The sequence below is a fragment of the Saccostrea cucullata genome, unplaced genomic scaffold (genome assembly GCF_032062105.1).
Source record: "Saccostrea cucullata isolate Sc308-1 unplaced genomic scaffold, CSIRO_AGI_Scuc_v1 ctg66, whole genome shotgun sequence".
Classification (NCBI taxonomy): domain Eukaryota; kingdom Metazoa; phylum Mollusca; class Bivalvia; order Ostreida; family Ostreidae; genus Saccostrea; species Saccostrea cuccullata.
The window spans coordinates 321,972-344,707 of NW_026929644.1; the positions used below are offsets into that span (position 1 = coordinate 321,972).

General features: G+C 33.2%; 1 protein-coding gene across 1 annotated transcript in view; it reads left to right on the forward strand.

The window, feature by feature from the left end:
- Positions 1 to 2,537: 2,537 nt before the first annotated feature.
- The window catches only part of LOC134281596 (E3 ubiquitin-protein ligase TRAF7-like), a 35,348-nt gene continuing 15,149 nt past the window's right edge, over positions 2,538 to 22,736 (forward strand). The window contains exons 1-22 of the mRNA XM_062764035.1: positions 2,538 to 2,660; positions 3,065 to 3,125; positions 3,637 to 3,704; positions 4,131 to 4,337; positions 4,683 to 4,775; positions 5,018 to 5,057; positions 5,499 to 5,676; positions 5,932 to 6,007; positions 6,091 to 6,149; positions 7,073 to 7,290; positions 7,474 to 7,547; positions 7,708 to 7,753; positions 9,917 to 9,969; positions 10,437 to 10,505; positions 10,697 to 10,819; positions 11,111 to 11,227; positions 11,478 to 11,594; positions 11,836 to 11,955; positions 12,066 to 12,197; positions 12,469 to 12,588; positions 19,273 to 19,414; positions 19,510 to 19,593. Of these exons, the coding sequence (XP_062620019.1) occupies positions 2,601 to 2,660; positions 3,065 to 3,125; positions 3,637 to 3,704; positions 4,131 to 4,337; positions 4,683 to 4,775; positions 5,018 to 5,057; positions 5,499 to 5,676; positions 5,932 to 6,007; positions 6,091 to 6,149; positions 7,073 to 7,290; positions 7,474 to 7,547; positions 7,708 to 7,753; positions 9,917 to 9,969; positions 10,437 to 10,505; positions 10,697 to 10,819; positions 11,111 to 11,227; positions 11,478 to 11,594; positions 11,836 to 11,955; positions 12,066 to 12,197; positions 12,469 to 12,588; positions 19,273 to 19,414; positions 19,510 to 19,593 (2,257 nt within the window). The 5' untranslated portion in view covers positions 2,538 to 2,600. The remainder of the gene's footprint in view (positions 2,661 to 3,064; positions 3,126 to 3,636; positions 3,705 to 4,130; positions 4,338 to 4,682; positions 4,776 to 5,017; positions 5,058 to 5,498; positions 5,677 to 5,931; positions 6,008 to 6,090; positions 6,150 to 7,072; positions 7,291 to 7,473; positions 7,548 to 7,707; positions 7,754 to 9,916; positions 9,970 to 10,436; positions 10,506 to 10,696; positions 10,820 to 11,110; positions 11,228 to 11,477; positions 11,595 to 11,835; positions 11,956 to 12,065; positions 12,198 to 12,468; positions 12,589 to 19,272; positions 19,415 to 19,509; positions 19,594 to 22,736) is intronic.

Here is a 22,736-nt window from a genome sequence, read left to right on the forward strand (position 1 = left end):
TCTTTGTTATTCATTGAACAGCAGTTGTATAATCGTGTATATCTTTTCTATGTATCTTGTAAAAATGAGACTGTGACACTGAAAAACTATTCTTATCTTCTTGTAAAATTAGTGCATTTCCGCTCGCTAACATTCTACTGTCGTTTTGTGGCCAAAAATTTACCAGGACATAAAAAGAAAAGTGATCTGTGCGCTGTGTAGGATGAATCATGTGCTACAAGAATTTCTTGACAGATAAACCCAAGTCTAACATAACAGCAATTGGTAAGATATCGGGGAAAAAATTGCACATTAAATTCATTTATCATTTTGTACTATGAGGTTGATATTTAACATTCCTGAAATGGAATGTAATTGATTTTTTGAACAAAGCTACATAATTTCATTAGAATTATTTATGTTTCAGAAAATAAAAAGGGGGAAATGCGGACAAATATTCTAGGGTTGTCTGACCGATACAACATGACAAAGAATGAACGTCCAAGATCTTACAAGTCACAAATCCATCATTACGGGAACTGATCTATGCCTGTCCTCTGTGATTTACGAGCATTGTTTCAAAGTTAACGATTATCGTTCAAGAAAGGAAAACTAAATAAAACGAAAAGGGGGCAAGTTGCTACATACATGTAGCATGAACAATATAGTATTAAATCAAACACCAAATAAAGTAATTCAACATTCAATCAAAAGATTTGTATTTATTTATTTTCTCTGTTCAAATGATGACAGGGTAATAAATTATAATCCATACACGGAAATTGGTATCTGACGAAAATCTAATTATTTGCCATTAAAGTCCAGGTGCTAAGAACAGTTTTGCGGTATAGATTATTTGAAATAAAAATAATTCGAGTGCTTATCGGAAGAGAAAGTAAAATGATATTCCCACGACATTTTTGGGTATCACCTTTTCCCCAAAAGTTTTGCTTGCACATTTGACTTCAAAGTACGTTTGTACTGGATCATTTTCCTTTTCAATTGAAACATAACAAACTCTCGAATTGGTGTAAGTTCCTGCTAGAGAGAATTGAGGCGTTTATCTTGTTTAACCCTACTATAGCTACTACAACTATTGATTCCTGCTAACAAGCACACAGAGAACACAAGCAAACTTAAATAAAAGTAATCTCAATTAAATAGACATATATCTAGATCTCTTGAAAAAAAAGAGACGCGGCTGTATCATCTACATTTGTAGTCGTAATGAGATTGGGTGAGAGTAGTGGCCTAATTTGGGGGCTGCGTGAGACACTTCGATTCTCTAACTCTGGCAAAAAAAAAGAAAAAAAAAAAAAAAAGAAAAAAAAAAAAAAAAAAAAACAAAAACGAGTGCAGTTGTGTCAGTTTGTTAGATGATTACTACAAATGCATAAAATTTAAGACCTACATAATCTTTATTTTCTGGTGTTTTTTTAATGGTTTTTGGACAAACAAGTTTCACTATTTTTGTTTTATCAGCTTTTAAACGATCCTGTAAATGTGTGTGTATAATCAACAAAAACTTCTGAGTAGTCATGTTTATGGTAAATTCTACAATGGTTGAAAAAAAAATTGTTTGAAATTTCCACAGGTATTAGCTGTGAATTGTTGTACAAAAACCGTTATTCTTATAATAAATAGTCAAACAGCAAAGAATTCTGATAACCGTTAATTTGTCTAAAATCGCATTTTCCACGTGCATACCTATTGATCAAAGAATTTTACATTTTTCAAATTGGTCTAAATTTTCTAACATTTGATCTAAATTAAGGGAAAAATACATTTAATTTCATTTTTAGGATGGTCTGAGTTTATCTTTAACAAGATTTTTTTCTAATTCCTCAACACGACTTATTTTCTGCAATGAAAATTTATTTTATGACAGATCGTAGATTCTATATTGACATGAATAATGAGTAAAATAAATTTCTACCATGTAAAAGACATGCCTAGAAAAGAGAAACATCGAAATTTTGTGTTTAATTAAATACCTGGAAAACTGAGTTGAATTTCATCAGACACGAGAAGGTCCTCTACTTACAAAAATAATCATTTTTTCTTCAAGAATGTGTCCACCTTTATCCCCTTTTAACTGTGTTTGGTCATCATATTACACCTGTGTCCACTAAATGTAGATATTTGAGATTACAATTATTATACGTTGTTTAACTGGGTGGTGTAGAGTATTTTGTCTGGTAATTTGTTCTCGATTAATCAGTGAACACTTCTTTGATGTATGCGATGTGAATTGAATAGTCTTAGTTTGCCCGATTGGTAAGATTCGGTGCTTGTTTCTAATTTGGAGTACAATACTTTTTGAAAAATATTTGTAAGTAACATGAGTACGTAAGGTACCGGACTATATGTAAATCATATGTGTGGCTTCTTGTCCACCAGTATTGACTTGTTAATGTTAAAACGGTCATATAGCATTTAAATCAAGTTTTTTTCCTCAATTCCCTTAATAATATGTGATTTCTGTTAGATTTAGATTATCCAACCAATGACATTTCGAGTTCAAGGCTGTTTTCTTGGACGTCCGCAGTTGGAACATTTTACGAACGATTCAATATAGTCGGAACGCAACTTATAAACAGGAAGTGGAGAAAAAGGAGAAAATGGCACACAACTACCGGGAATACGACCCACTAGATGATTACGCCAGTAGGACAAATTCAGTGAGTCAAACACTGCAGTTATTTAATAAAACAACAATTTTACCTCAAATACATAGTGTGGATATTCATTTATTTCTTATTTTGTCAAATTGTTCCGCATGAATTGGGTCTTAATTTAGAAATGACTGTCATTTGTTTACAATATCCCTAATATTTGTGATTATAATGATTTTCTAGACATTAGTGTAAAGTCATGATATGGCACGTTTAAAAGGGAAAATTGAATGTAACAGCTTTACATACCATTGATTGAAATTTCCAAAGTACGCAATTTACAAAGTAGCTATGCACTCCTTTATGCGGAGTTTATTAAAGAATCAACAATGGTATAAGATACTTCACTGTACGCTCTTGTTTTTAATAAAATAGATTTCACTTCAATGACTTTATTAAATTTTTTATAGTTTCAATCTACCTCTGTGAATTATGGAGAAAACCATCCTATCTCATCACCACCCAACTCAGGTACATTATAATTTTTAAAAAGTAAAGCATACATTACAGTATAAATGTGGAGCATGTTATGTAATTGTTTGATATTATGGACCATATGCTAACTCAAGGGTTAAAAAGAGTTACACATGACATTTTATTGAGAAGGTTATTTTTTGAGGTAGGGAGAAATGTGTTGGTCAGACAGGTATGTTGATTCTCACTAGCCAGATTCTTAATTGGTAGAGAACCTGGCAAATAATTCAGAGGGCCCAGCTAGGTTTGAATCCTTCACTGATCTATCTCATTTTTTTCTCCTATTCATGTTACAGTTGTATTACTATTAAGCATCCTCTCATGAAATGCATAGCAATTTACTTGCATGCGAGTAGTTGACCCATAAGGCTTGATTTGGTCTAGAATATTTTCTGACAATTTTTTATCAAGTTAAAAAAAAAGCCCTACAGAGTGAGGATTTAATATGCTTAGTCTTATATGTTTACATTGAATTGTATAGTAAAAATTCATTTTTTCGTTTATTTAGCAAAAGAAGAACAAGCCTCTTCCTGCACATCATCACCAGTTAGAAATGAAAACAGGAGTAACCCAATGGTTTGTTAAATACATTATTTATTGTATTTATAATGTTGTTACTTGTATTTGTTGTCAGCTGATAAGCTCTTACAGATTGGCCAGTTTTCAAAAGTATTGACAGATATTATGAATTTAGGTCTTTTTCACAATATCTCTCATGTCTATAGTCAATAACAAAATGTTTCCCTGTACATCCAAGTTTTTTATTAGTCTATTGTAAAGGTGTGTCTTGTGTTCATTTGAGTAATTCTCACAGGCCTGATTCAATGCATAAGTTCAAAATTAATAAGAAAAAAAGCTAGGGTATTTTTTAAGTAAATTTAGAATTACAATGTACTTAAAATAAAAGATGAAAATATATCTGCTGACACTTTTGTTTAATTTAAATTGACATTGTTCAAGGAGATGCTAATAAGTCTTATATTTTATTTACATTGAATTTAGATGAACAACAGTATAGTACTACAAGAAGGTAAACTTGTCACCCACCAGATGTCCTACAATGACACAGGACAGAGAATGTCAGCATACAATGACACAGGACAGAGAATGTCAGCGTACGGAGAACCCAGTCCAAGACTTCCCGACTCTGCTTCTCTCCCCTTGTCACCTACTCACCGAAAATCATCACCGCATCATTCTGAAACAGAGGTTAGGTCTTTCTTTGAAGGTTCTCAATATATCAACACTCTTGGATTTTACTGATCATTATTTTTTGCTGTTCATAGATATGATTCATAACATAATTTCTGCATTTCCTTTTTTATGTCCATGCAGTCATGTAAAATAACTTAGAGAAAAAGAATGTTTACAGTACTTCTGCAATTATAGACTTTGTACATGTATATAGGAAAAGGAGATTTTTCTTTATAATTTAAAGCTTTTTTATCAATTTCCTTTTAATATATTGATATTCTTTGACATATTAATTTTGTTTTGAATGGGATTTAATGTGTTCATTTACATGTCTTAATGTGTATCATTATTATGTTACAGGATATTTTGGTTTTTGTTGAGCCCCCCAGTAAAAGTCTCTTCTGTAAAATGTGTAACAGTGTTTACAAAGACCCTGTGATGGTGACTTGTGGGGTAAGTATTACCGTTCAAACTGGTAAGAGTGTTAATGATTTTGATTTAGGAAAAAAATCTACAAAGATAAGCATTTTTTTATCTAAAATTGTGTAACGCATGTGTACTTTTGAAGAAAGCTCACTAAAATTCATCATGCATTGAAAGAGATCTTTAAAAAAAAAGTCAAACATATTGTACGTGTGTATTATTTTTATAAATTTTCTTTTTATTGTTTAATTTTGAATTATTCTGAATTGTAGCACTCCTATTGCAGAAGATGTGTCACACAACAGAATGAAGGTAAATTTGTATTCAACATATACAACATGAAAAGACCAGTCAGAGGCAATACTGAATTTCATTTTATGGATTATTTTCATATTTACCAACAACTTATTTTTTGTCATTTTCGTTATGACTTGCTGTAGCCATATTTTAATTTCCAAGTGAATTCTTCTACTCTGAATGTACATAAAGCAAGTTTTGAAAAACTGAAGAAGAAGAGTGCTTAATACGCAAATTTTGTTATCATTTGCTGTAATAATTAAGCATTGAATTCGCAATTTGGATGTTGTTGGTCCTATAACAGCACCTGGCCATGCCGACGAATGGAATACGGCACGTTTGCTTGGTCAGTTTGAGAAATGAGACTAACTTGGACATTTCAGGGTTATTAGACCTCTAGGTTTGATATAATGATGCTTGATTACTTACTCATGGTTAATAATTTTCTTTCAACAGGAGTTTGTCCAATAGACAATCAGACAATAGCAGTGGTGGTGGCTAACATTGCGGTGTCAGAACAGATCGGAGAGATGTACGTCTACTGTCGCCACGGCTGCCGGCTGTCAGAGGATGGTCAGTCGTACGAGGTGGATCCCACGAGATGTCAGGCCACCGTCAAAGTCTCCTGTAGATTGTAAGTTATAATAGGTTGTTTAGTTACATATAAACAATGTATTTGTCCATGTAATGTAAGTTATAAAGGTTGTTCAGTTACTTATATGATGTTCATCTGATGTTATGTGCTTAATAAGTTATGAAAATATCTCAAACTACCTGAGGTGGCATTTATTGATAAATTTTGAAAAAAAAATGTGTAAATGTGTTCTCTGTTTTTACACAAAATTTAGTGTTAATTATTATCTTAATTATAAAATGATTTGATTTTCAGAGAGCATGAAGATACCTGTGATTATATGATGGTGGATTGTCCAAACCACACGGGCTGTCCTCAGTTGTTAAGGAAGGTCAGTACTTATTGTGTAAACCAGAAACTGACAATCTTACAGTTTATTTCAGTGTGGAGATTTTATGTATCTTCTCATTGTAGGATCTGGAGGACCATATCAAATTCTGTAGTAATGTCCGATGTCCTCATTTCAAACACAGGTAGGTCACAAAAAAATACAGCCTACTCTGGATATATTGAAATTCAGGGGACCATGCAAATTATTTCAATATATCCGTAATTCAATATAAGCGAAATCGTGAAGCCACCATTTTTTTAAATTAAAAGTTTAATCCCGATCTTAAAATAAAGAACAAACCCGAACAAATTAATTTTGTCATTGTTTACCTATAACAGTGTACAGATCGCATGGAATATTAGTCCTTGAAAGTTTAATTAAAATGGTTTCTTTGTAATTCTTTTTTCTCGATAAGACAATCTTCAACTTCATTATTATTCCCCGATCGCATTTATTTACATTTTGGAGAAAAATCACCGATGTCAATTCAGGTTTATCATTAGCCATTCACAGTACGGATTTAATTTGAAAGTTAAGTTTTTTCTAGATCTGTGGGGGTTTCTATGTTGCCTTTAGCCTAAATACTTCCGTATTATATACATGGAAACAAAGAATTTAGCAGTGAAAAATTTTATTTTGTAAGAGCATGCAGTATTAAAAAAAACATAAGGTGCACGTGAAAACTGAATTATTCACACCTTTTTATATCAACTGGTCAGTCAGGCATAATTTCTGTCACCAAACGTAACGACAGCGCCGCCAGGGAGTACTTCAGTATAACCGTTATGAAAACAACTCATTATCACCTGTGGGGACCGATTAGTGGCTTCAATATAAGCAAAATTTCAATATAGCCGATTTCAATATAACCGTTATTTTAATGCAAAGAATATGAGAGTCAAAAACTGGGGATTTATTTTTATTTCAAAATAAGCGGAATTTCAAAATAAGCGAGTTCAATGTAAGTGGAGTTAGCTGTAAATCAAGTTGTTTTGTGAAGGATAACTATTGACTTGATTTTGTGAAAATGAACAAAGCTTATGAAGCATCTTACACTCATTATAGTTGTGAATTTACTGGAACGCAAGAAGAACTTCAGGATCACCTGAAGATTTGTAAGTACGAGGGGGTGAAGGACTTTCTTGGTCACATAGAGGAGAAGATCGGGGAACTCCAGGAATCCCTAGAGGAGAAGGACCAAGAAATCAACTTCCTCCGCTCCATGTTAGGGAAGCTGTCAGAGAGGCTGGAGAACCTGGAGAAAAGTGCTGAGATGAAACTAGGTCAGGGTCATTTATGTGACCTATTTATTTGTTAAGTTGAAATAGTATAGACACTGCAGTTGAAAGTTCTTTTATTATATCCATAAATCAATAATAAGATGATTTGAAAGCTGTATGAAATTTGTGAGTAGAGAACTTTGATTTTTCATAAACATTGTATCTTTTCTGCTCATGCTGTTTCAGAACTTATTGAACGCACTCAGAATAATTTACTTAGTGAAGTTGTGGAGAATCGCAAGGAGCGGGCCCTTCTCATGGTATGTTTACTTAAAAGTCGTTTTATAGAGAAATGTTTTTAAATCTATTTTGCCTTTTGATTAGAATTGAAATTATATTATGATTACATAAACAATTGTGTTCAGTTCTCTAGGCCATTTTGAATTTTAAGCATGTATGTAAACTTTCATGTTTTGGTAGGATGAACTAGCCAACATACAAAATCAGTTGAATGGACGCAATGGAGGTAATTTATTTTAAATTAATTCTGTAAGGGAGATAACTCTTGTCTTCCTCTTCTGCAGAATGAGGTGGCACATATAACTAGTGTGTTGAATGGAAGGAACTCCGTGTTTGGAGGTACTTGTGTTTACTGGTGTGGGATGATTTTTTTTTTTGTCTTGACCCTCTTGTATATGCCAATATCTTTGAATTTTGAGAACCCAGTTTTTTTTTAATTTTCTTATCACAAGGCATTGAAATGGACAATTTGCACATTTTAGTTTTTAATATATTTTTGTTTGCATTTAAAAAATATATGTACGAGGGTTGTTAGAAAAGTTCGCGGACACATTGAATTACGGAAAATCTATTGTGTACTGTGAAGTATGACCTATGTCTGAATAAATTCCTACATTTTGTTTATTAGTATGTAAAAAATCAGGTCCATTTACTAAAATCTTGAAAATTTACAACGATTTTTACTATTATGTCATAGGATTCACGGAGCAATCCCTTGACGTAAGGCGACGTGACAACCAGATTTCAATCCGTTATACTTTGTCGCAGTTCTATAAATCTTTCCTTTCTTCAGATTTTTCCTATCTTTTTTCTACTTTAAAATTGAACATCCATATCAAGACATGTTACCTTTCTACTATAATGTCTTTTATACTAATTCGGATTGTATTGATTCGGATATTTTCGAGATCTTTAAAAACGTCTATGCAGTAAATTGATCAGGTTTGAAAACTGCAAAACCATATAGGCACAACGTCCATGCGATAAGAGGGTATTGAAGTATCGATGGAGTTAATCATTCAAAATGTTAATCCTTCCATTTATATGAAGTCACAATCATTTGAAAACTTTTGTCCTTTGTGTGTGTAGGAAATTTCCGGCAACATCTTGAAAATTTTAATCTCTTTTTAGACATTTTACTGTCTACACACATAATTTCTACGTAGTGCAGTGCTCCATGACGCTCAATGACGTTCCGATTTTTGACTGTATTTTTACGTGTTGATCATTTATAAATGGCTATAAAACAGTCATATACCCTCCAATTTAATTCAAAATTTCTCCAAGTGACGCTTCATGAATACTTTAGCGATAGGTAAAATATCATAAATCTCTTTGCGCTACAATTGTGCAATTTTTAATTTTAATAAAGAGTCTTTGTAATGTAAACGTGCCAAAATGGAGCATGCTCCGTGAAGCAAGATTTATCAAAATAAAGAAGCCGTTTATTTTTCAATGATCACCGGAGAGCACCAAATTTTTGTATATTTATTGGAAAATAGGTTAATATTTTATCTGGAAAGTTTTACCGGTTTCGTGGAAATAGCGCGCTCACAATAGAACTTGTCCGCGAACTTTTCTAACACCCCTCGTAGATTATTAAACATCCTTGAAATTAATCAGTCTATCAGCTTTGGGCATTTTCAAATTTTCAATTTTCCTATTTAACATGTGGATGGATCACTTCATATCAGGATGTTGCGTACCATTATCACTTGTACATAACCTTGATCTTTGAACTTCAAATAGATTTATTGATTGGTTAATAAGGTTTTCTGCATCAGTACTTCTGAAGGTCATTTTTATGATATGGCAGTTTAATTTAAATAAGTACTCGGTCTGCTCAGATACTACCTACCAGTAGACAAAAGTCTTTTAGATCTTGAGAATCTCAAAATTTAAGAAACTAGACTTCCATGAATACTTTTCAGGACATTTCAACACATAATAATTCATGAATGTGATTCAGATGACGATGAAAACATTTCATCTGAATCTTTCCTTCTTTGCTTACAAATTTTGATTTTCAGAATTACATGCATGCTTGTTTATGAGAGAATAATGTTTTTCACTTATTCCCTTTTGAGTCTTGTTTTGATTCCAAAAAATCTTGATATTTAACCTAACACCTCAGGAAATGAAGTGAAGGGCATGGGAAGATCTAAGTACATGTATCGTTATTTAAAGCATTACCGCTTGTATACGTACATGTACTTCCAACAATTCTGCATGTAACTAATATGTTCTTTTTATGCTCAAAATATGATTAAGTACACAACTTTATGTCTGCTGGAGGCCAATTTTGAAATTCAGAAATCATATTGTCAAGATCTTAATACAATGTAATTCTGCATTTTTTAAAGTTAAAAAAACTTTCTCTTCATTGCAGTCTATGATCCTCAGCAAATGTTCAAATGTCGTGGGACTTTTGTTGGACATCAGGTATGGATAAGTGTATTTATTTTTAAATTGTATACTGTAGATTGGCAAATAATCATGATGGTTTTAATTTTGCTATGTTCGCGATTTATCATTTTTCCATGAAATTTAACTGTCATGAATGTTATTATTAGTTTTTAAAATCATTTAAATGCATATACGAAATTTTGAAATAATTTCTTGCAGTGTGAAATAAAACCATCGCAATTGGTACTTTTTGAGATATCGTTTAATTCTAACACTGTGGAATAAAAACGACTTAAGGAATATGACTTTAATTTTAATCAGATTCAATTGAGGAAAAAAAATCAAAAGTATGGTACATGTTTTGTAATTCCATAAGATTTTTTTCTGTGCAGAGAAGAGCAAAAAACAAATATGATTTGTTATATTTTATTTGTCCTTCAAGTAGGATGGCTTCTAGATGAAGTATTAGTGGTATCGTAATGTTAGTACCATAATCTTTTCAGGGACCGGTTTGGTGCTTAACAGAATATGGAGACTTCCTGTTCAGTGGTTCCTCTGATAAAACTATAAAGGTAATTTAGGAGTTCTAATGTTATATTATTTTGATATATAGATACTGTTGCCAAATCATTACAAGTGTAATACAAAAATTTAGGTAGACAGTTTAAAAGGATACAACAAATTAAAACTTTTCTGAAAAATTGATTCACTTATGTGTGTGATATTTTTGAGTTGTACCTGTAGTTGTCAATGTATTTTGTAGGTGTGGGATACAGGTAACAATTACAGGTGTATAAAGACGATGGAGGGACACACTGGCATTGTTCTGGCCCTCTGTACCTGGGGTAACAAACTCTACAGTGGGTCACAGGACTGTAGGATCAGGGTAAGGCAAAGGGAGAGGGTAAAGTAGAGAGAATATACTAAACTACAGTGGGTCTCAGGACTGTAGGATCAGGGTTAGGCATGGGGAGGGGGTAAAGTAGGGAGATTATACTAAACTACAGTGGGTCTCAGGAATGTAGGATCAGGGTAAGGCATTGGGTGGGGCTAAAGTAGGTAGATTTAACTAAATTTCATTAATTTATGGGGGAAGGGTCAAACAATAGCTTTTTAAAATCTAATAGGATGAGTATAAGCAAGTATATTAGATTAAAAAATTCATTGATTTTTTAAGGTATGGAATATTGAGAACTTTGAGAAAGAGAATTCCGTAGAAGCTCATGAAAATCCTGTGTGCACTTTGACCTCAGCCAAAAACATGCTGTTCAGTGGGTCTTTAAAAGTGATCAAGGTGAGAAATTAGAAAGTTGTGATATAAAGTCTGTGTAAATCAGTTAAGATGATAAGGTATTTTAAAGCCAATGTTTCTGTACAAGGGTAGTTTTCGTATGCATGCAATGATTACTTCATCTCCAGCCTTGCACACTTGCATAATAATTTTACAGTGCTTAATAAAGAAGCATGCAAAATTATCCCCATTTGCTGGAAAAAGTTGGCTGGTTGTTGGAATAATTATGTGGATCCTTTTATATTTTCTGTAGGTTTGGGATGCCCACACAATGGAACTTAAAAAGGAACTGACAGGAATGAACCACTGGGTCAGGGCTCTGGTAGCCACCCAAAACTACTTATACAGTGGTTCCTACCAGACAATAAAGGTAAGGGAAGCCACCCAAAACTACTTATACAGTGGTACCAGACAATAAAGGTAATTAAGGGTAGCCACCCAAAACTTCTTATACATTGGCTATTATCAGACAATATTGGTAAGATTAGCCACAATCTGTCTGATATTTTTTGATAGAGGATTACATCCAAAAACACTTTTAAATAAATATTTTTTTCATACAGGTTGGTACAAGGCATATATCAAACTAGATTGTATACTTTCTGTTGTAGATCTGGGATTTAGACACTCTGGAGGTTATACACAATCTTGAGACGTCGGAGGGCAGTGTTTACAGTTTAGCCGTCACTAACCACCACATCCTCTGTGGCACTTATGAAAATGTCATCCACGTAAGACTCTTACTATATGATTCCTTTCATTACTTTGTGTATAGTAACAAACTGAGGAATTTTGTTTATTTACATCAATTACATGTACTATTTTTCTCCCTCTTTGTCAGGTATGGGAGCTGGTCTCCAAGGAGTTAGTGGTGACCCTGAAAGGTCACACAGGCACGGTGTATAGCATGGCTGTTCTTCACACGACCTCGGGGACCAAAGTGTTCAGTGCTTCTTATGACCGGTCTCTCAGAGTCAGTGATAACTTCTTCTCTTTGATTTATTTTACTTTTGTGAAAATGTGTTTAATTTCTTTGAAAATGATCTAAGATAACTTTTTTTTTTCATTAAGTATATGTTGTACTTGTATTTTGATTAAAAAAAAACAAGAAGATGGAGAAATGCTATTTAATTCCCATAATCTTTGCAAAGAAAATAGTTTACATAGATACAGCTGTATATAAAAATAACTGTGTTTGATCACATTGTATATTTGTTGTAAATAATGTAATTGTTTTCTTTTAGGTTTGGAGCATGGACAATATGATCTGCACTCAGACATTGCTCAGACACCAGGGCAGTGTAGCTTGCCTGGCTGTTTCTAGAGGAAGGATTTTCTCTGGTTCTGTTGACAGCACAGTGAAGGTACAATGGGTCATTATTTTCTATGGATAAGTTATATTTTAATAATTCCCTGAATTATAATTCACATGAAAACAAGAATGCATAGATTTTCTGTTATCTCTGTAGGTTTGGCAGTAACAGGAAGTTTACAGACTTGGAGGTGTCTTGCATTGTGATCAAAATTGTGATGCCATTTTGATATATAATTGTACTACCTTAATATTTTGTATGGACGTTGCAATATATCTTATACATATACTTTGTGATTATTTTTTGCTGTATATTGTTGCCTTATATATAGCTTTACATATTTTAATGTTAATAAAATCATGTTTTATGTAAACTTATGTTTGTTATTATACAAATATGGACTCAATGTAGGTCAATATGCATTTATAATGACCCAGGATGATATTGACCGAAGATTTTATATCGACCGAGGGCGCTAGCCCGAGGTCGATATACTTCATGTATCTGAGGTCAATATCTGTCTTCCTGGGTCATTATAAATGCATATTGACCGTGCATTGAGTCCATATTTATTATATTATATTAATAATTATTTCCAAAATTTTTAGTACAATGTTTATCTTCCTTATGTTTACAGAGATAGTATTAACCATAAATAAGTTGAATGTAAATGTTTCAGAATTCATTGAATATCACTCAGAGGAAATTGTTTCGGTAATAAATTTTAACCCATATCATAATAATAACGCAATATATCTATCTCCGAGTAACACAGAATACCCCCTCCCCCAGATTGAGAATCGCATTCGTTTACACTTGCAGAGGAAATGCACACATAAAATATAAATACCTATGTCTTCTAAGATAAGATACAATCTTACATGGCATGCTTGTCTTTATTTTCTTTATAGTCTCCGTAATCGCGTGAACAGCGTCAAAACTCTGCTCGCCGAGTTGAAAATTCGAACTCAACCATGAAATGGTATGTGCTTAGTATTCCCGAAAAATGTTGACAGATATCCTTGTAATTGTTTTGCATTATCAGCCTCAGAGTTCTTCACTATGTCTTTTAAATTTTTCTTACCTACAACTTGCGAACTTCCATGTTTGTCTAAAGCGAAAGTGAAAACGAGGCAGCTCGTGCGAGTCATTATTCGCTTTCAGCGGTCGTTATTAAAAAATAAGTACTTCGTATTGACCAATCAGATTATCGGATTTCACAAAGTTATATAATATACTTTTATATTTGGAATAATGGACTGAGATATTAAAAAATAATGCTAATAAATACGGAAACCTCATAAACGTCAAATTAATTTTCAGAAAAAAATATGATTGAGAAGACCAAGACCTAAATAAAATGTAGGACGAATCATTTACTGAGTGAAATGTATGGGTAAGGAAAGATAACTTTAAATGGAGATTGGTGAAATTACTGAGCAGTAAAATATATTCAAATTGTGAATCTAGTATTTAGAGTGAAGTTCTCATTATTTATTTTTATTAAATCATGATAAACAAAAATTTGTGAAAAAAAAAATTAAAATTTATTCTTTTATTTAAAAAAATAACGTGGTATCCATTGAGTTCGAAAGCTGGCAATAACAGTCCTGAGTAACATTTTCTATTGAGAGTAGCATGCTATCCACTACGCTACACAAGTCCTGATGATCAGTGGTATTTAAATCATGTTTGTGGTATGACCATTGACTTAGTGGACTTTAAGTATTTCTCGAAAAGATACTAAAGTTATGTATGGCAGGCCAAATTCACAAAAATGAGCTAAACATAGTTTCACAGTCGATAAACTAGGTTTATCGGTTGTAAACTATAGTTTACGGACTGTAAACTATAATTTACAATGTTAATCTATATTTTACATCTGTAAACCATAGTTAAGGCGATAATCTATGTTTCAGAACCATAAACTATACTTAACACTGAAAACAATCAATTGCGATTGCAAAACATAGATTATCTAATAAATACAGTTTCATAATTAGTAAACTATGGTTTACAACTCTTAACTTTAGGAAACGATCTGATAAATATAGTTTTAAGAAAAACTATGATTAACAACTCTTAACTTTAGTTCACGATTGTAAATTATAGTTTACAAACGTGAATCTATGTTTATCAACAAAATCTATTCTTAACATTTATTACGGTCACGGTAGCCTAAATCGTATAGATTCTCGATCGCGGCGCCGCGTCATACCTAAGACGTAAACAAAGGTAGTGACTGTTCCTTCGCCAAGCGCTCGGCACTAGAAGTGAAAGTCACGGGTCTTTCGGATATGTTTATGTCACGGTAGGCGCTGGCAAAAGTGCCTCAAAATTTGAAGCCCTTCACCGGCATAACATATGAGTGAAATATTCTCAAGAGAGACGTTAAACAATATACAATCAATCAATCAGACAGATAAACCTTGATTAGCATTAGTAAGCTATATTTAACAACCAATAAATATAATTTTACAGATGAAAACTATAGTTAACATATTGTAAACTATAGTTCACGGTTTGTAAACTAAACTTTACAGTCGATATACCTAGTATATGAACTGTGAAACTATGTTTAGATCACTTTCGTGAATTTGGCCTGCCATAACAGACAGATAAACTTAGATTAGCATTCGTAAACTATAATTAACAAGCTTAAATATAGTATTACAGATGAAAACTATAGTCAACAAATTGTTAACTATAGTTATGGCAGGCCAAATTCATAAAAATGAGCTAAACCTAGTTTCACAATTGATAAACTAGGTTTATCGACTGTAAACTATAGTTTACAAACCGTAAACTATAGTTAACGATTCGTTAAGTATAGTTTTCATATGTAAAACTATATTTAACGGTTGTTAACTATAGTTTATGAATGCTAATCTAAGTTTATCTGTCTGTAATAAAACGTTAACGATAGATTTTGTTGATAAACATAGATTCACGTCTGTAAACTATAATTTACGATCGTTAACTATAGTTAAGAGTTGTAAACCATAGTTTACAAATCGTGAAACTGTATTTATCAGATAATCTATGTTTTTCAATTGCAAATGATCAGTTTTGGTGTTAAGTATAGTTTACGGTTGTGAAACATAGATTATCGCGTTAACTATTGTTTACAGATGTAAAATAAAGATTAACATTGTTAACTATAGTTTACAGTCCGTAAACTATAGTTTACAACCGATAAACCTAGTTTATCGACTACAATGTATGAAACTATGATTAGCTCATTTTTGTGAAGTTAGCGTGCTAAACATAGTTTCACAATTGATAAACTAGGTTTATCGACTGTAAACTATAGTTTACAAACCGTGAATTATAGTTTACAATTCGTTAACTATAATTTTCATCTCTAAAACTGTATTTAACGGTTGTTAACTATAGTTTACGAAAAGTTCATCTGTCTGTAATAAAACGTTTACGATAGATTTTGTTGATAAACATAGATTCACGTCTGTAAACTATAATTTACGATCGTTAACTATAGTTAAGAGTTGTAAACCATAGTTTACAATCGTGAAACTGTATTTATCAGATATTCTATGTTTTTCAATCGAAATGATTGTTTTCGGTGTTAAGTATAGTTTACGGTTCTGAAACATAGATTATCGCGTTAACTATGGTTTACAGATGTAAAATATAGATTAACGTTGTTAACTCTAGTTTACAGTCCGTAAACTATAGCTTACAACCGATAAACCTATTTTATCGACTGTGAAACTATGTTTAGCTCATTTTTGTGAATTAGGGGTACCATATACCATATACAACATGTAATACAATCGACTCTCAATGAGTCTAAACTGGGGTGAAACCCCAGGTCAAGTGTTCCTCAGTCCCCCAGTTCCACTCATTTATAGATTTATATGATTTTGGATTTAACAGTACATAATAATTCAAAGTTACAATACAATATACAGTAATGCTCTTTTGATATACAGACATCTGATAATAAGATAGAGAGATGACACAGATAGAAATTGCATGTAGGTCAACCTAGCTGATAAATATTCGTTACGTAATGGGCATGTTGGGTATATTTCCCTGAACAAACCATAGAAGATATGCGGTTTTGTACCTAATAATTGGATTAAATTGACCGTCAACTGGTAACTTGAATTGTTTAATTTTTTTTTATAATGTCATACATTGCTTTTGTGTTTGTTCATATATCAAGTGTGTGTTTTTTTTTTTGTTTTGCAAAAGGAACCTAAGCATGGAAAAACACCGATAAATAGGACGATTTTAACCCCAGTTTGGACTTTCAGTAGGGCGTGGCATTCTCGGTGCTACGTAATGGCGAATACTAGTAGATTCCCATTGGTTAAGAAATGAATAACATCAGGATCTTTAAATTGTTGTTGACAACGATGAGACGACTAATGCCCCACCTCTCTGCCATGAGAGAACTTTTAATTGGCTATTTACTACACCAGATGACATTCGGACGAATTTCTATCCTATGTATATTTCAACAGTGAAAGAAAGCTGTGTAAATTTCAGAAGCTCTAGAATGCCACGCCTACTGAAAGTCCAAACGAAGCTGGTAATGGTCCTATATAAATTCTCTAACATTTTCAATAACTAAGTTATCGTAATGAAATTTTCTTTTTAACATTGAACCCTTGGAAAAAACAAGAATCTTCGTTTTTTCGACATTCACTTTTTACTTCCATTGTAAACAATATGTGTGGAATACATTAATTGGAAGTTGTAATTCACCGGCTGATTCAGTCGTAATAACAGTATCATCCACCTAAAAAAGAACCAACAACTTAAAATACATCAGTAATTCATTCTCAACAGATCTTGAATTACTTTGCAAGCCAGTATTATTCTCGTTCAGTAATAAATCTTCAATGTCATTAATAATTACATTGAAAAAAGGAATGGTGAAATATTTTCTTCCTGTCTCACTCCTATATTACAGCTAAAAAAATTCCGTGAACGTGCCATTAATTTTATTATAGATTTTACACCTTTGTACATGTTTTGGATATATTTAAAACACTTGCCATTTATTTCGCCAATATGTAACTTGGTCCAAAGCCCATTTCGCCATACTGTATCAAATGCCTGTTTAAAATCAACGAATGCGCAAAAAAGTTTTTTTTCTTTGCATTGAGATGTTTGATAAAATTTGTAGGGTAAGGATATGATCAAGTGTAGTCGAATAACCTTTCCTAAAACTTTTCCTAAGCAACAAAGCAATGTAATGGGGCGGTGATTTTTAGGTTTTGTGGGGTCTCCTTTGTTTTTATATACTAGTATTGGTTTAACAAATCAACCATTCTTCAGGAACAAATCCACTTTCATATATGATGTTTAAAAATTTCAAGTAGATTGGCACAAGTGTTGTACCATAGTCAGGTGTGATTTCTTTTGTTAAAAGTGTGGGTTTTCTGTACATAACCCACACTTTTCTATAACTCCGCCCATCGAGCGGGGACAAAAGAACTATAAAATCATGCACAATTTTTAAATGAAACAATCAGCTGGGCTTGTTAAAGCAAATTCAGGAGAGTAAGAATATCAATTGTGGAGAGCATTGTGTAATAATTAACAATTAAAAACGGGCATCAATACTTTAAATTAAGTTTAAAAAAAAATTCAGAAATCGCTTTATTTTTTAAACATTTTTTAAGTGTCATGACCAGGGTGACGTTAGCTTAGTTGATTCCAATATCGTTCTTTTGATAACCAACAAAGGAAACACGGTACAAACATGAAGTAAAAACAAAAGTGTACACTACTGTACTTAAATAAAGTTTTCGATTACGGATCTAGCTGATCAAAGATCTAATTTTCATTAAATTGAAATATACATTTATTAACCTCTAACAATCATTTCAATCAACTTGCCACTGTGCACGACAAAGTATGTATCTGGTTTACAAAAGTTAAGTTAAACGAAGTTCATAATAAATTTAAATTATTTGATTTACGAGAGAAAAAAATAATATCAAAATAACATATCTCACTGAAACCTAACTCGTTAATTTTTCAATTACTAGTACATAAATCTTAAACGGACTTAGATATGTTTCATTTTTATGTCGCCCGCGTGGTGCAGTGGTTAGAGCGCCTGCCCTAGAGTCACGAAGTAAGGAGTCGAATCCCAATGTGGGACGTGGAGACCGTATAAACAGAGGTCCCGTGTCGCAGAAGGTGTTGACAGGTGTTGAATGATTTTAAAGCAAAATCATGTATGTTTTCTTCTCTTAAAATTTCCCTTTACAGAACATCAGAAACAAAAAACTCGTTTAGTACGAACACGGATATTGCGAATTTACGGATATAACGAAGGAGCGTAAAATCATATAAAATCCACCAGTAGCTATATAAATTTAATGAATTTCTTATACAGTTATAACGAATTACGGATATAATGATTTTAAAGTAATTTCATAGGTCCCAAAATTTCCCGTTATAACCGTAGTTTTGCTGTAAATTACAAATAATAGAGTCAACTTTGTAAAAAAATATATATAAATGCCCCCCCCCTCCAAAAAACTTGGGGCAGCCACAATGTTATATCAAAAGGTAGACAAGTGTGTGTATTGTTACTCATGGGTCTCCTATTCTTTTAAATAGAACTGTTAGAGAAAGTTCTATACCAGACCAATGTTACATGTACCTGGTATGAAGAGGGCCCTGTCATGCCCTGTACTACAAGAAGTGGATTCTGTGTGGAATGGCAGGAGAAGTTACCACGACCACAAGCTTAGTCAGCAGCCTCGGTCTGATGTACACGTCGTGGACCTCCGGAGTGACACCGTCACCAAGCCTTCCCCGGGAATGAGGAATGCCATGGCAACTGCTGAAGTCGGGGATGATGTCATGGGGGAGGATCCAACAGTTAATGGTAGGTGTTTCAGTTGATTTAAATATATGTAAAGAGTAAAAATTTTGCTATTTTTTGAAAAAAATCTTACGTGTACCTTTTGTCTTTATTTTCAGCTCTACAGGACAGAGTTGCCAGACTGTTTGACAAGGAGGCAGCATTGTTTGTTCCTACTGGAACAATGGGTAATCTAGTTTCAGGTTTGTACTTAACTGCTATATTGTCACTAGCAATTTTACTAGTAATCTAATACTGTTTTCTTACATTTTAGCTAGGTAAACAAAAAATTCTGTAATGACAAAGGGATTAAAAAAAACATACAGTCTTAAAGATAAATGCCCATGTAATGATTTTTTTTCAGTTCTTTCTCACTGTCCAGAGAGAGGCTTGGAAATTATCCTAGGCGACAAAAGTCATATTTTTCTTCATGAGCTAGGAAATGTAGCACAGGTATATTAGGGTCTTTATATTTATTAAATTAAATTAAAACATTAAATATTAAAGTAAAAAAATTTACAAAACACATGCATATTGGGATTACGAGGGTTGTTCCAAAAAGTCGTAGACAGGGAACATAGTTTATTTTCTTTTTGCTAAATCAAATTTCTTTTCTTGTCATTGCAAAGAGTAACATTTTATGATCATGTATTTTAAGTTTCATGACGATATCACATTTAATAAGAAAATTATGAAAAAATAAAGAAACCATGTAAGTGTACATCGGCGCACGAAAGCAAGCGTAATTTACATCTCTTATAACGTCATAGTCCCTTTTTCGGCTTTACATGATTCTATTAACATCCAAATGAATATTTTTTTATAGTGAAAAACCACTCTTTACTTAGATTCACTAATGTCTGTTTTCTTAAGTAGATTCGAATCTTAGTCAAAATCAAATTAGTTGAAAGATCACCTTACATTTTAGGCAGCAGAGAATATACCTTGTTTGACGATGTTCATGGTCCAGAACGTCCCCGCAAATGTCTGCGTTAAACAAACAGTACTCTAACTTACATGCAGTAATTTTTTTTTCGATATAGAGGAAAAACTATCTTTGAATCTCATACTTTTAAAAAACAACTTTTCTATTAAAATATAGTGTGTAATGTCCTTTCTGCACTCTTTTTTTCCGTCTCTGATGAATATAAAACATACCAAAAACAATTTATTACATTTCCGTGCGCCGGGTACGCGCTCGACGACGTCATTTTCATCAATCTCAATTCGAGCAACACTGAATATCATGCCACCAACCGTCTGTTTCTAAAGATATTCATTTGAAATTTTGACATATTATTAAGATTTTGATTTTGGTTTCAGTGTTTTCAATTTTAGTTCAATCTTTTACATAACATCAAAGAAATAAAAACAAATGCAATATTTATATGCGGAAATTATTCCGAATTTTGGTCGTGCGCCGACAGGCCATATCGGCCTTCATATAAATCGTCCCAGTATAATTAATATGAAAGATGTATATATAAGAATTCACAATTTTAAAGAACATTGAATGTATTATGTCTTTGCAAAATTTGGTTAGCATTGGTTACGTGTGTAAAAAGTTATCACCATTAATTGTCTACGACATTTTGGGACAATCCTCGTATATGCATGTTATTTCATTAAAAAAAAATTAAAAACAGTTTGACGGAAGTGAAAAAAATTATTTTTTTGGTTTGAGAAAGAGATTTAGTCTCATTAGAAAGATAATTCAAAATTACTTCTTTTCAATTTAGTAAAACTGTGATATAATTTTGGCTGGGTCGTGTAATTAATATACACTTTATCTTTCTGTGCCTATAGTTTGGTGGGTTGCTGACCTCTGTGGTAGAGAACAATGAGGATGGGACGATGGACCTGGACAAGATCAGGGAGAGGATCAGAGTTAGTGACGACCCCCACTTCCCCTACACCAGGCTCATCTGTGTAGAAAACACGCATAATCTTTGCGGGGGCTCAGTCGTACCAGTGTCTTATATGAAAAAGGTGGGTCTTCAATGTCTTGAAATCCTAAAATCCACATTTTATGAACCCCTACATTATCTCCTCTTTACACTACTCAATCTTAAAGAGAGAACATCTGTATATCTGATCATATTGTAATCATTTTAAAAGTGAATTCTTGAATGATATAGCAGTACAATGTTTGAACTGTTTGTTAGGTGTATGAACTAGCTCAGGAATATGGGATGAAGGTCCACCTTGATGGAGCAAGGTTGATGCATGCTGCCACTGTCCTGGGGGTCCAGCCAGCCGAGATCACAAGATGTGTAGACTCCGTTAACATGTGCTTCTCCAAGGTCTGCATTATACATCATGTGATTATGGTCTCTTTCGGTAGTAAATATGGTTTGTAATTCACCATAAAAATATCAATATTGACCAAGGCAAAGGGTTTCATTTAGACAGAACATTTATTTGTGAATTTAACTTTTTTTTCCCTTATAGGGACTTGGTTGTCCAGTGGGGTCAATTATAGCTGGAACAAGTGATTTTATCAAGATGTAAGTGTGGCAGTGTCAGAAACATGGCTTCCTACTAGCTTGGGCTAATGGGTTTAACCCTTAAGCTCAATCGATAGAGCAAAGGCCTGAGGGGCATAAAACTTAGATGAGCTCACTTTTGATCTCGGTCTCCATTTTTCCACTATTAATTCCTTTGGAAAAAGTGAGACTAAGATCAAAAGTGAGCTTCTCTAAGTTTTATGGCCCCCAAACCTGGACTGGCAAGTCAGAGATCCCGGGTTCAATCCCCAACAGAGGCACAAAATTGTCTCTGTTACTTTTGGCGCCCACGTTGGGACCCGGATGTTCTCTGGTGGGTAAAAGTGATTGCCCGCAGTAATTAGGCCCACAGGCGTCTGCACTCTGAAAGCGATGAGGATATCTTACCGGTATTCTCTGGAGGGGGACAATGTAGCAGTTTCAGATACATGGCTTCCTACTAGCTTGATCCCCAGCAGAGGCAAAAAAAATTGTCTCTGTTAAATGTCTCTATCCCCCCCTCCCAAACCAAAGAAAAAAATATGTAGAATTTTTAAAGATGTGTATGACTTTAATTTTAACCAAACAAATTTATAAAGTTGATTAGGTTTCTATTTGAATTGTAGAGCCAAGAGGAGAAGGAAGGCCCTGGGAGGGGGGATGCGTCAGGCAGGGGTTCTGGCAGCAGCTGCCATGTACTCACTGGACCATGTCCTCCCCAAACTTTCAGAGGACCACATCAAGACTCAACAGATTACAAATGGTGGGGATCTAATTTGGATATGGTTATATGATACACATGCAAGTTTATTTATTAACATTTTTAACAGATCTCAAATAATCTAAAGCCCCATAAGGAA